The 15,181-nt window shown below is 46.2% G+C and overlaps 1 protein-coding gene across 1 annotated transcript in view; it reads left to right on the forward strand.

Moving 5' to 3' along the window:
* Positions 1–8,375, forward strand: part of LOC123770365 (putative neural-cadherin 2) — a 776,166-nt gene extending 767,791 nt beyond the window's left edge. The window contains 1 exon segment of the mRNA XM_069339955.1: positions 97–8,375. Within this exon segment, the coding sequence (XP_069196056.1) occupies positions 97–416 (320 nt within the window). The 3' untranslated portion in view covers positions 417–8,375.
* The last annotated feature ends 6,806 nt before the right edge of the window (positions 8,376–15,181 follow it).

The following is a 15,181-nucleotide window of genomic DNA, read 5'->3' on the forward strand; positions in this document are numbered from 1 at the left end:
TAAACGCTCTAACAGAGAATTTTAGTATTTCGGCAGGTCATTATATTATAGTAATTAGATGTGTGTTTAACCATCTTCATATGCGCCTTGTCGTAGGTCTGGAGAGCTGCAGCGGAAGTGCCAAGTTCTTAGGCGGCTTCTGTGAGGTGGCCCAGATGGTGGAGTCCTGACACGTCACTGGGTCGTGCTCGAACCAATCACAAGCAGAAACAGAGACCAGCACGACGGCCACACTAAAATACAGACACGATTCACCAACTAACATTGTCCAAGAAACGGATGGAGAGGACGTTGGTCTCCTCAATCAGCCAATCGACTATAAATCAACAATTTCAAGCCCGCAAAGTCCTGTGGCAAGGGACAAAAACTCTCCCAAGTATTCTCCCACGAGAACTTCAACAATGACCTATTGCTGATCAGACGCGAGCGATTACAGAGCATGATCCAGTGGAAGCACGATCCCTCCGTTCCGTCAAACTACAGTAGTGATGGATTAACTGACGATGATTTTCAAGAAAAGTTACCGCACGTAACGGTCTGCCTTGCTTTAGAGTACAGTGTGGTGAAAGACTTGAGAGGGAGCCGCTACACAGTCTTTCTGGTTTGACGCCTTTTGATAATTACTTTCCCCCTCCCTGTCCAGCTCGTTGCTGCTGTGAGGGGCTTGGTGGGCGGCTGCCGGAGTGTGATGCTCCTTTAGGCGGTCCCATGTACTTTTGTAGCCTTGTGCTCCTGCTGATGTCCTCACAAATTTTGCTGGACACATTTTTCTTTTCCTTTTGTTTCGTTTTTCTTCCCCCCCCCCCCCCTTCTTCTTCTATCCGCTTGTCGTTTCCTGCCGACCTTTTGCTTGTTTTGGTTATTCTTTTGGACTTCTTCTATTTTGACGCCTGAGTGTTTAAGGAACCGTACAATCTTGCACCCGTAGAACTGTAGTACCCAACGTCTCGAGCGAGGGGAACCTTTTATTGTTAATCCCCCTTTCGTCACTGAACCCGATCTCGATGGACTGACGGTTCTAAAGGTGGCGTTTGCGGGGCATATACTCACGACGCACCCCTAGGGGGCCCCAGCATGATTAGCGATAGCTTCTTCTTGGGTGTCCTGCCTCTAATTGTGGCTCCATGGTGGGTATGGGGGCACAGTCGTGAATGAAAGTGTTTCTTTTCGTATTCATGTCTATGAATGTTCCTCTTGTACCCTCTCAGGCTCGGGGGTGGGTGACCAAGTCCCCAAGTCGGTTTATATTGGAAGACCGGGGTCTGTAGCCCCCACAGCATTGGGCCTGACTTTGCTCTTCCTTTGACCCTCCTGACTACTCCCCTCGGCTCCCCCTCCCTCCTCTGTGGTTGAGTCGAGCAACAAGCCCCCAGTGGTGACCACTTCGTCCCCTGGCACGGCTCAGTCTCTCGTTTTGACGACTGCACCTTTTAACCCCTCTCTCTGGGGGTTCTCAACGCCGGCCACACTCGCTTGATTCCTTCCGGTACTGATGCGTATCAAGCCTTGTTTGGTTCTGCTTCATGGGCCAAATACTTTGATCTCCTCCTTCTTGTTTCTACGCCTCCTGACAAATTTTCTCCCTCCAAAGGCATCTTGTTGATTCCGTGGACGCCTCTGTTACCTTCAATCCCACCTATCTCTGTACACATGTCGTTACTGCTCCTTCTCAGGCCTCCCGCTTGGCTGCCTGTTACGGCCCTATTGGGTCGCAACTGGGGTTCTTCTCTGATGTTATTAGAGTTTGGGTATCCGGCCCCAAGTTAGTAGTGGCTTTCAAGGGGTGTGTTCCGTAACGCAAGTAGATTAAAGGGGAAGGGATACAAATACACTAAGTTAAATACATATATTAACCACCACCATAAATATATATCTCACAGTCACTCGCTGATGCTATAACTACACTTATATACAATAACTTGTCTCCCTCCGAAGACACAGGGTGCTCTACGGTGCTCAAGATGAGTAGCCCTGGTTCTCTTCTCGTGGCCTCACGATGAATCCTTTGATTTCTAGGCAGAATCTACCATGGCCACAGGCCAGCCAAATCACCGTCCCACTGGGTGCACCGTCGTGGAGGCCTTCAACCACAAATCCAGCCTGTAGCTGGCAGGTTCCAATCAGCTCCGCTGTGTAGGCCACTCCACGACAGATACTAGGGTTGCGAGCCCTAGGCAGGAGCCTCGTGTGATTCCGCTGATTACTCTCCTCTCTATAGCACCACAGTGGCTAGTCTCTTCCACCAGTCAACCCCCGGGTACGACGATTCCTCAACTCTGCCACGTCACAGGTAGGCTAACACTCTCAGCAGTGTTCGTCCGAGAGCAACTCACAGCTTCTGCAGCAAACACGTGGAGAGACTATGGCTGCCTTGGGTAGACTGCTCCACCGTCCAATACAGCAGTCCCAGGTCGATTCTGTAATCAGACACGTCATCAGTACTAGGGACACTCTAGGGCACCTCACTTACAGGCTTAGACACAAATGCCCACCTATCCACTCCATAGATGGCGTTGCTGTCTAAGCGCCACCTCACCAGAGGTAAGCAGCGGCTATGTCACGAGCTGATTAAGGTGGGAATCCAGCCCCTGTGGCCGGTATATCTCGTCCTCACTAGATGGCGTCGTCCATTTGGAGGGGGTTTTGGGAGCTGATTTACAGATGGCGTTGTCGTCACCGCTCCGTGCTCGGATGCTGGACTCAGGTCTGTAACACTGCCTTATCCTGCCTTGGCGAGACCCCTGTTCCAGTCTCCAAGAACGCTCGGTTGAATGCCAGTGTTGGCACTGTTCTCCTCCCGCCTCATGTTGCAACCGGTGTTCGGAATCTGCAGGACTGCCACGATGATGTTCGGCATATCCTCGAAGCCCAGGACCATTCTGTCCTCCAGGTGGACATGTTTACTCGTCCCCCTCGTGGTCGTTGCCGTCAGCCCCTTCGGGTTGTGAAGATTACCTTTGATGGTAGGACTCTTCCGCCCTCTGTCATTCTTGCTGGTGCCAGATGCTCTGTCCAGGAGTACATTCCCCTCTCCTCGGCTCTGTAATAGGTGCTGGAGGTTCGGGCATGGTGCCCTCCGCTGCTATGGAACTGTCTCTCTCTGTCCTTTGTGTAGGGGCGAAGGTCATTCTAAGTCGGAGTGCACTTCTCCCCAGGCTCGCTGCCTCAATTGTGGTGAGTCGAACCCTACCTTCTCCCGTGCGTGTATACATTACAAGCTTGAGGCAGCCATCTGCAACTTGAATCAACGGGAGCGTTTGTCTTTTCCTGAGGCGAGGCGCCAAGTTCACCGGCTCCCACCTTATGCTAACGTCTCTTGTGCTCACATGTTGCGCTCTTCCTCTTCTCGTCCTTCCCACCTTCCTCAGACTCAAAACCTTTTCCAGGCCTTGGACCTTGATACGCCCACTGCCCCCTCCTCTGTTCCTTTGAGTTCTGTCCCGAAGGGTCCCCCTCCTGGTCCTCTGTCTAGGGTTCCCCTTCTTTCTGCCCGGTCTGTCATGTCTCTTGTGTCTTCTTCCTCGTCTCCCTCCGAACCTCCTTCCCATCCTTCTCCTCCGTCTATTGGCTCTCCAAACCGCCTGTCAGTCCAGGCTGATGTCCATTGCTCTCCCAACAGCCGTCGTGTATGCTCTCGTTCAGCTTCTCCTGTTGAGATGCCGAAATCTGTTGCCCAATACGTAGTTGCTGGGACAAATGTCTCTCTGTGTCAGAAGCGTAAGCCTGGCTCCTCTCCTTCCTCCTCCCCGGTGGGTAAAAAGGCTTCTCTTTCTTTCTTGCCCCATACTTCTGACTCTCGCTCCGTCCCCTCCCATTTCTATGGTTACGCCCCCTGTTCCTGCTATGGAGGTCTCTTTGGCCCCCGCTTCCCTCTCGGTTGGTGCCCTTGCTGAGGTGCATTACCTGGTTTCTGCCCCTCCTGCTGCTTTCCTTGAATCTTGGTTATCCCCCCCTCTACCTCCTCCGGACCCTACTCGTCTGGCCCTGGTCGGTCCTCTAGCTACCTTCCCTCCTTGTTTACTCAGTTTACCCATGCCCCCTAACCCTGACTTCACTGACCCTGACCCTGATCCTGCCCTTCTTTAACGTGCTGTGTTCCCATCATTTCGCCTTTGTTTCTTAGTTGTTCTCTGTAGCTGTCCTTCCTCTTCTCGTCGATGTCTATTCTTCAATGGAACGTTTGTGGTTATTACGCCAATTTCCTCAAACTCCAGCTTCTCATTTTGCAGTTTTCGCCCCATTGTGTCTGTCTCCAGGAGCCGAAGCTTGGTGCTCTTCTTGGTCACTTTCGTAGATATTCTTTTCTCTCCCGTTCCCAAGCTGTTGCTGGGGCTACTAACTCTTTTGCTCTCTTGATTCGCTCTGATGTTCCCTTTGTCCCCTTACTTTTTCCTTTGCCTCTCTATTGTTCTGCTGCTCGTATCTATGTGAGGAAATGGTACACCGTTTGTTCCATTTATCTCCCCCTGAGTGTCCTGCTTTTTCTTCCCGATCTGAAACACCTACTGGACTCCTTGCCGGAGCCTGTGCTCCTGCTAGGTGATTTCAATTGTCGTCATTCCCTTTGGGGTGATGATCTGAAAAACACCCGGGGTCGCCTTCTTGAGCCGTTCATCCTCTTCTTCACAGTCTATTCTGAATTCTGGTGAGCCCATGCATTTGAACTCTCGGACTCGCACCCTTTCCTGTCTTGATCTTTCTCTTTGCTCGTCTTCTCTTTACTTAGATTTCATGTGGCAGATTCTTGATGATCTCCATGGCAGTGACCATTTCCCCATCCTTGTTACCTTTTTCTCTTTTCACTCTCCCCTCTCCTGCCCTAGGTGGCAGTTTGCTACGGCAGAATGGAACCTATTTATTCTCAATGCTGCTCTCTCTGACCTCTCCCTCGCTCTCTCCTCCTTTTTCATGACACCGTCGTCTTCGACGCAGCCCTCCGCTCTATTCCTCGCTCTTCTTCTCGGGGTCCATGGAAGTGCGTTCCCTGGTGGAATACAGACTGCTCGGGCTGTCCGCTGTAAGCGTGCAGCCTGGAAGAGACACCGCCGCCGGCAGACGGCCGATTCTTTTCTTTTATTTCAGATGGCAAGTGCGGTGGCCCATAGGGCCATCTGTACGGCTAAACGTGAATGTTAGGCATCTTATGTCTCCACCATTACGTCCGAAACTCCTCTTCCACAGATCTGGAAGCGTATCCGCAAGATAGCGGGCAGGTTCGTTCCCGATGTCTTCGTAAACCTGTCCTTGAATCTTGTCCTTTGGATTTCTGTACTCGACTTCGCCTTCCCTATAATGATCCCTTCTCTCTCTCTGAACTTCGGTCTGCCCTGGCCCTCTGCTGTTGTATGGCGGCGGGATCCGATGGCATTCATTATGAGATGCTTCGCTATCTCCCTCCATGCACGTCTCAGTATTTACTGAGTCTGCATAATCGGATCTGGGAGTCGTCGTTAGTCCCTGAGGACTGGTTCGATGCCGTTGTCCTCCCTGTTCGCAAACTCTGGTCTCTGGGAACCTCTCATAATGACTTTCGCCCTATTGCCCTCACAAGTTGTGTCTGCAAACTCTTTGAACGTATGGTTAACGTTCGTCTGATGTGGTTCTTAGAACGCCATCACCACCTCTCCCCTTCTCAATTTGGTTTCCACAAGTGCCGCAGCACAACAGATGTCCTGGTGAACTTGGAGGTCTATATTCGTACTACTTTTGCTGAGAAGACCTACGTTGTTGCCGTCCTTTTTGACCTGGAGAAGGCTTAAGACACCACTTGGCGATATCATGTTTTATCCCAACTTCATTCTTTTGGCCTTCGTGGTTATCTCCCTCTCTTTCCCAGCAGCTTCCCCTCTCGTCGTTTCTTTCAGGTGAGGCGTGGTGCCACTCTCTGCCTCTTCAGCAATACGAAGGTGTGCCCCAGGGTAGTGTTCTGAGCACTATTCTTTTTCTGGTTGCCCTCAATGGTCTTCTTTCCTCTCTTCCTTCAGGCGTCTTCTTCACTCTCTATGTCGATGATCTTACCCTTTGCTGTCAGGGTGATAATTCGCCTCTCCTTCAACGCCGGCTTCAACTTGCGATTGATGCCGTGTCGTCTTGGGCCACCAATCATGGCTTCAGGTTCTCTACGTCTAAGACTTGTGCTATGACTTTTACTCGGAAGCGTGTCGTTCTTCGTCCTTCTTTGTCGCTTTATGGTCACCCCATTGTGTACAAGGATTCCGGTAAGCTTTTGGGGTTGATTTTTGACACTCGTTGGTCTTGGTCGCCCCATTTCTCTTACCTCTGTGTTGAATGCTTTAAGGCCCTTACCCTCCTTCGGGTATTGTCCCATACTTCTTGGGGGGGCAGATAGGCGCACTCTACTCGCTTTACATTCCTCTCTCGTCCTGTCTAAGCTCGATTATGGTTGCCCTGCTTACTCGTCTGCTTCTCCTTCTACCCTTCGCCGTTGTGATGCTTTGCACCATACTGGGTTGCGCTTCAGTTCTGATGCCTTTCGTTCAACTCTCGTCCTCAGCTTGTATGTTGACACTGGCTTCCTATCTCTCCAGGACTGCCGTGATTGCTATTGTCTTCACTATCTTGCACGGTCCTTGCAACATCCTTCCTCTCGCCTCTGTCGTGCTTTAACTTTTACCCCTCCTGTGGTTCCTGTTCCACTTCACCACCTCCCTCTTTCTGTCCGGTTATCTCGCTTACAGGATTCTCTTTTAGTTCGTATTTCTAATATTTCTCCTAGTGTTGTTGCTTCTTTGCCCCCGTGGAGGGTCCCCCTTCCGCAGTTTTGTGCATTCTTAACCCGCATCACTAAAGCTGTTACCCCTGCTACGGTTCTAAAACACCTTTTCCTTGAGCACTTTTCTTCTCACTTCCGCTCCATTTCCGTCTTCGCCGATGGGTCTAAGTCTGCGTATGGTGTAGGCTACTCTGTTATTTTTCCCGATTGTACTTATATGTGTCGCTTATCTCCGGAGAATAGCATCTTCACAGCGGAACTTTATGCTATTCTCTATGCTCTCTGACTCCAACTTTCTCGTTGTCAATCTTCCTTTGTAGTTGTTGTTGTCTCTCTTAGTGCCCTCATGACTCTCAGGTCCTTTAATCCGGTTCATCCAGTGGTTGTCGTTTCTTATTCACAGTAAATTTAAGTCAGTTGAGTTTTGTTGGGTTCCCAGCCATATTGGCGTCTCTTTAAATGAGCGTGCGGATGCTGCCACCAGGGAAGCTGTCTGCTCTTGTCCCATCTCTCGTAAAGGTATTCCTTATTTCGATTTTTACCCTGTTATCCATTCCTCCATCCTTACCCGTTGGCAAGCTTGTTGGTCTTCTGTTACTGGAAACAAACTGCGTAGTCTTATGAGTTGTGTGTCCTTGTGGCCGTCCTCCTACCACCGTAACCGGCGATGGGAAACGGCTCTGGCGAGGTTGCGTATTAGCCATACTCGCTTGACTCATGGTCACTTGATGTAGTGCTGCCCCGCTCCTTATTGTCCAAATTGCATTGTCCCTCTTACGGTCGTGCATATCCTTGTTGAATGTCCTGACTTTCGGGACAAGCGTTTGTCTTGTTTTCCGACCGTCCCCCACGGTCGCTTGTCCCTCAATAGTATTCTTGGTGTCTCAGATACTTCTAATATCGTTCGCCTTATGCATTACTGTTTTCGTATTGGCATCCTTGGTGATATTTAGCGCCCTCTGTTATCCCACACATTTGTTGGTGCTACATAGCCTTCCCGGTTTGGTGCCTTTTTTTATAATTACTTACTTACTTGCCACAGCCCACTGCCTGGCACAAAGAGAACCACACCGTTTCAGACCCAAAGATATTGTGAAGCATCATTCTGGGTCACAATTCTTCCCTGAAAGGATGCCAAGCTAATGGTATGGGTCTACACGTGCATCCACATCGGCCAGTACCTAACTTCAATACAAATGTGATCGAATAGAGTGGCGCTGTTGCTTTCAGGGAAAAGCAGAAAGCTATGAAATAGAGGTATGGCCCATTGCTACAGCTTTGTTCTGGTCGGCTCTTGAATTTTTGGTTCGTGGAGCAAATGTGGATCAAAGTTCCTGAATGAACTGAGCAACAAACTAATCAGCTTTACAAAAGACCAGAGTGCGAGTCTGTTCCACCGCCTCAGTGTCACGGTTCAGAGGGAGATGCTAGCTTTATCTTGGGCACGCGTCCAAATTCATAGGAGTTGAGGTGGTGTTTGATTTGCAAGAGCTGTCAAGTTTGTTTGTGATATCTACTAGTGAATTCAGTTGGTATGTTTTTAATTTTACTTGTAACAGCAATGTCATGTGTATGTAAGTGCCACAATTTGTAATGTATAATGTAGTTTATAAATATTATATATATATATATATATATATATATATATATATATATATATATATATATATATATATATATATATATATATATATATGTATATATATATATATATATATATATATATATATATATATATATATATATATATATATATATATATATATATATATATATATATATATATATATTATTAAATATGACCGAAAAAGTAAGATTAATAATTATAACACGAATTTTCTCAATCTTTCGTACATTATGCTTCACTGTTGGAGGTAAATCAAAAATCACTTCTCCAAAATTCATTTTTATTTCTAGTCTGACGCGACACGGGCGCGTTTCGTAAAACTTATTACATTTTCAAAGACTTCACAAATACACAACTGATTAGAACGTATCTCTGATTTTATATCTACATTTGAGTGAGGTGGGAAGGGTGATGTGGCATTAACACAAGACAGAACAGGAGGGGATATTAATAGGGTATTAAAAGTATCAACACAAGACAGAACAGAAACAATGGGTATTGAATAGAAGTGTTTGTAGAAAGCCTATTGGTCCATATTTCTTGATGCTTCTATATTGGAGCGGAGTCTTGAGGTGGGTAGAATATAGTTGTGCAATAATATTCTACCCACCTCAAGACTCCGCTCCAATATAGAAGCATCAAGAAATATGGACCAATAGGCTTTCTACAAACACTTCTATTCAATACCCATTGTTTCTGTTCTGTCTTGTGTTGATACTTTTAATACCCTATTAATATCCCCTCCTGTTCTGTCTTGTGTTAATGCCACATCACCCTTCCCACCTCACTCAAATGTAGATATAAAATCAGAGATACGTTCTAATCAGTTGTGTATTTGTGAAGTCTTTGAAAATGTAATAAGTTTTACGAAACGCGCCCGTGTCGCGTCAGACTAGAAATAAAAATGAATTTTGGAGAAGTGATTTTTGATTTACCTCCAACAGTGAAGCGTAATGTACGAAAGATTGAGAAAATTCGTGTTAGAATTATTAATCTTACTTTTTCGGTCATATTTAATAATATATGTCTACAGGAAAGACTGCTACCAAAATATACTAATATATATATATATATAATTATTTATTTGTGTGTATATGTATACTCATACCATGTGTTGAGGAAAAAGGACAACAACAAAATAAGGCACGACACTTTAGCGATAGTTTTTCAATTTTTCTAACACATATTTTCAAAATAAATTGACGATGTTTCCTAGTTTTATTTTCTGAACCTTGTTCCACAATATCGAATATTTTATAAGCATAAAATCCTTCAAGTTTTGGGAGACCAAAATGTTTGATACTGATATCTTGGAGAAGGATTGATATCCTTAAGAGACCTGACGAACATGATTACACATTCAGGAAAAGTCGCCAAAACACGAGATTCGGTTACGCGTAAGTAACGACAGGTAAGGAAAAATATAAAATGTCAGAACTTTCTTATATGTAACACAACATAATGTCATAAACTCTCCAAATGCCTCGGATTTTGAAAACATACTTGGAGCAGGAAGTGAGGATCGAACTAACGGCCAGGGTGACCCTTGACAAGCGTCTTGCCCATGGACCAAAATATTATAAAAGGTTACAGAACCTGGGATCTGCCTGTCTGGTGTGACCCAGAACAGAGCCGATCCAACCATCCTGCTCCAATGATTTTTGTCAGACATATCACGTTATTGAGATTTCACTGTGCTGGCTTGATTCTATGAATGTGTACCTATATTAATATATTTAATTTTCTTGTTCTGTAGCATTGTTGCGATGGCTCAGAATATGTATTAAATGCCATAGTTTTAATTAAAATTAAAACATGAAATCTTGATCTAGGAAGTCTGGGCTTACCAGCCACGATGAGCACATCTATGCAGGGTAGTGCAAAGATAAAATTTCATAATAGGAAAAACAAAAATTTGTATAAAATTAGTTATGTTTAACCATACTCCGTTTTGATCTGGCAAATGTACCAAGTGTATTTGTTCAGTGTTACATGTCTACTCATTCAACCTGTCCTCGAGATACCATAGTACCTATGTCATAATACTAAGTTCCTGCCGGTCGGCCGAGCGGACAGCACGCGGGACTTGTGAGCCTGTGGTCCTGGGTTCGATCCCAGGCGCCGGCGAGAAACAATGGGCAGAGTTTCTTTCACCCTATGCCCCTGTTACCTAGCAGTAAAATAGGTACCTGGGTGTTAGTCAGCTGTCACGGGCTGCTTCCTGGGGGTGGAGGCCTGGTCGAGGACCGGGCCGCGGGGACACTAAAAAGCCCCGAAATCATCTCAAGATAACCTCAAGATAACCTCCTATGCTGCTAATGTTCACAATTTCCCTGTGGTAGATTTACATTTATTAGCTTTCAGCAGGCACCAACCCTTTCTCGCGTCCAATAACACTTAACACAGTATCCGTCCCATCGCCGTAGACAGCAGAATAGTCTGATCAAATTTAAATATTTGTAATTTTCCATTCCCACTTCTGGTGTAATCACCTAGTGGGCTTACGTGGGTTGAGCTTTGATTCTTTGGTCCCGCCTCTCAACTGTCAATCAACTGGTGTACAGATTCCCGAGCCTACTGGGCTCTATAATATCCACATTTAAAACTAGTCTGCCTCCACCACATCACGGCCTAAAGCATTCCATCTGTTAACTGCTCTTATGATATGAAACCGTCAGGCGCATCAGATGGAAATCTTGTAGTCTAAGATAGCCTAGTGGAACAAGAGATCTGAGAGAGAGAGACGAGAAAAACAAATTTGATGGGATTAATGAAGTCAGCAATAAGGGAACAACACATGAGACCAACGGGAGTTTCAACAAAACTATTTCCCGTTCAGGTGACAGCCCATGCATCCGTACTCCTGTTCCAGGGTGTCTCAAATGCGGGTCACTGCTCTTTAGTGGGTGGCGACCAACTAAAGCAAGTGAGGGTTCAGTAATCCGCAAATCACAAGACTGATGTTACACTTTTGCCTGACCATTTGTGACAATCATCTCTGCTAATTTTATTTAGAGTGGAAATGCACCTTTAACCAACTAAATAATATCTATTACTTATGCAAAAATCTTAGTTCACATAATTAAAACATGTAGATGGAACAAGCTCGACACTGAACAACGTGCGTGGATCACTTTTGTGCCAAATTTTAATAAACTAAGGAACAAAAGTACATCCCTAAAATTTTAAATTAATATTTTTTAGTTTTCTAAGAATTTGGTGCAAAACTGTTCTTTCCTGCTTCCCCCCCCCCCCCCCCCCGCATTATCTTAAACTTAGAAATTTCGCTAAATCTGTTCAAACTATAAATATGCATTTATGATTAATACAAGAATAGTAATGGTAGACCGACTTGTTATTAAATAATATTTGGTCGCAATATAAAATGTAGTGCTGTGGATTAAAATTATTCAACTAAGAAAGTCATTTAGTTGCGTTGATAGTTGCCCTAATTAAAAAAAATCAATGCTTATTCAGTTAAAAGTCCATATATAGAAGATGAGTTACAAACATAATGTTGGATTTATGGATAGAGCTAGTACATACAATACCCTACAGCCACTAATACGCACAGAGTTTCGAGCAAAGAATTTGAATGTGTTTATATATATACCTATAAAATGAATATTAGAACACTGGAGAGCCTAGCAAGCGCTCAACTTTCTTCGATACTAATTCACTGCCAAACAAACCACAGGACAAAAGTAATTCATCATAGATGCCTAGGGAGGTTACTGGGAGCGAGGATCACACTAGTGCCACAACCAGGTTTTAAGAGTAATCCACCTACACTGGTCTGTAGGTAGCTGGTGTATATATGGTGGTTCACACATTCACCCCCCCCACCCCCCTCACCTCCTACATAGGAATACTGTCATGTCATTGTGACATTGAAGCCACAAGCAATTAATAGTTTCGTTAACCAACGGGTTAAAGATGTATTAATTTTTTCCTCCAAAAAAATTACCCTAATGACACTTCAGGTTCTTCCTGGCAAGCTGTGTAAGTAAGTAATTATCAACAGAAGGCACCAAACCGGGAAGGCTGTGTAGCACCAACAAATGTGCCGGGTAATCAGAGGGCGCTAAATATCACCAAGGATGCCAATACGAGAACCAAAACGCATAAGGCGAACGATATCAAAAGTATCCGAGTCGCCTAGAATTCTATTGAGGGACAAGCGACCGCGGGGGACGGTCGGAAAACAAGACACATGCTCGTCCTGGAAGTCAGGACATTCAACAAGGATATGCACGACCGTAAGAGGGACACCGCAATTTGGACAATAAGGAGCAGGGCGGCGCTCCATTAAGTGACCGTGAGTTAAACGGGTATGGCCAATACATAACCTAGCCTGAGCCGTTTCCCACCGCCGGTTACTGTGGCAGGAGGAAGGCCTTTGGGACACACGACTCTTAAGAGTATGCAGTTTGTTACCAATAACAGAAGACCAACAACTCTGCCAGTGGGCAAGGATGGAGGCATGAATAACTGGAATAAGGAATACCTTTATGGGAGATGGGACAAGTGCGGAGAGCGACCTTAGCGGCAGCATCCGCATGCTCATTTTAAGAGACACCAACATGGCTGGGAACCCAGCAAAATGCAACCGACTTAAATTTACTGGAGATAAGAAACAGCCAATGTTGAATCTCGATGACCACCGGGTGGACCGGATTAAAGGACCCTAATGCCATGTGGGCACTACGAGAGTCAACTACCACTTGGGAGCCGGTCGGCCGAGCGGACAGCATGCTGGACTTGTGATCCTGTGGTCCCAGTTCGATCCCGGGCGCCAGCAAGAAACAATGGGCAGAGTTTCTTTCACCCTTTGCCTCTGTTACCTAGCAGTAAAATAAGTACCTGGGAGTTAGTCAGCTGTGAAACTGCTTCCTGGGGGTGGAGGCCTGGTCGTGAACCGGGCCGCGGAGACACTAATTTAAAGCCCCGAAATCATCTCAAGATAACCTCAAGATAACCACCACGAAGGAGTATTGACCCCGGGAAAGCAGGAGACGAAGAGCATAGAAAATAGCATAGACTTCTGCTGTGAAGATGCTAGCCTCCGGAGGAAGGCGACACATATAAGTGTGGTCAGGAAAAACAACAGAGTAGCCCACACCGTCAGCAGACTTTGACCCGTCGGTGAGGTTGGGAACGGAGTGGGAGTGAGAAGAAAGTGCTCAAGGAAGAGGCGTTTCAGAACAGTAGGAGGGGTAAAAGTTTTAGTGATGTGGGTCAGAGAAGTATAAAATTTGGGAAGGGGGACCCTCCACGGGGGCAAGGATGGAACAATACGAGGACAAACATTAGTAATACGAACCGAAAGAGAATCTTGTAAGTGACACAAACGGGCAGAAAGAGGAAGGTGGTGAAGAGGAACAGGAACTACCGGAGGGGTAAAAGTCAAAGCACGATAGAGGCGATAGTGAGGATGCTGTAAGGATCGCTCAAGATAGCGAAGACTGTCGCGATCACGGCGGTCCTGGAGAGACAGAAAGCCAGTGTCAGAGTACAAGCTGAGGGCGGGAGTTGAACGAAAAGCACCAGAGATGAGGCGCAACCCAATATGGTGCAAAGGATCAAGACGGCGAAGAGAAGAAGGAGAAGCAGAAGAGTATGCAGGGCAACCATAATCGAGTTTGGACAGGACGAGAGAAGAATGCAAATAGATGAGCGTGCGTCTATCCTCTCTCCAAGAATTATGGGACAAAACCTTAAGTAGGTTAAGGGCATTAGAGCATTGAACACGGAGGTAAGAGACATGGGGCGACCAAGACAAACGAGTGTCAAAGAATAACCCCAAAAGCTTCGTGCAATCTTTGTACTCAAGGGGATGACCATAAAGTGACAAAGAGGGACGAAGAACGACCTGCTTCCGAGTAAAAGTCATGGCACAAGTCTTAGTAGTAGATTACTTGAAGCCATGATTGGTGGCCCAAGATGACAAGGCATCAATCACAAGTTAAAGCCGCCGTTGACGGAGAGGCGAATCATCACCCCGACAGCAAAGAGTAAGATCGTCAACATAAAGAGCGGAGAAGATGCCAGAAGGAAGGAAGGAAAGAAGACCATTGAGGGCAACCAGAAAAAGAGTAGTACTCAGAACACTACCCTGGGGCACACCTTCATACTGCTGAAAAGAGGCAGAGAGAGTGGCACCAAGCCTGACTCGAAAGGTACGACGAGAGAGAAAGCTTTGAAGGAAGAGAGGGAGATTACCACGAAGACCAAAGAAACGAAGTTGGAACAGAATATGGTATCTACAAGTCGTGTCATAAGCCTTTTCCAGGTCAAAAAGGATAGCAACAACGGAGGTCTTCGCAGCAAAAGCAGTACAAATATACACCTCCAAGTTCACCAGGACATCTGTTGTGTTGCGGCATTTGCGGAAACCAAATTGAGAAGTTGAGAGGTAGTGATGGTGTTCTAAGAACCACATCAGACGGACATTTACCATAAGCTCAAACAGCTGGAAAACACAACTCGTGAGAGCAATAGGGCGAAAGTCCTTAGGGGACGTACCGAGAGACCCTGGTTTGCGAATTGGGAGTACAACGGCATCGAGCCTGTCCTCAGGGATGGACGACGACTCCCAGACCTGGTAATACAGACTCAGTAAATACTGAGACGTGCACGGAGGGAGATGGCGAAGCATCTCATAATGAACGTAATCCGAGCCCGCCGCCGTAGATCCGCAGAGCTCCAGGGCAGACGGAAGTTCAGAATGAGAGAAAGGATCGTTATAGGGAAGACGGAGATGAGTGCGGAAATCTAAAGGATAAGATTCAAGAACAGGCTTACAAAGAAGGAAGGATTGA

This window comes from Procambarus clarkii, chromosome 42 (assembly GCF_040958095.1).
Source record: "Procambarus clarkii isolate CNS0578487 chromosome 42, FALCON_Pclarkii_2.0, whole genome shotgun sequence".
Taxonomy (NCBI): domain Eukaryota; kingdom Metazoa; phylum Arthropoda; class Malacostraca; order Decapoda; family Cambaridae; genus Procambarus; species Procambarus clarkii.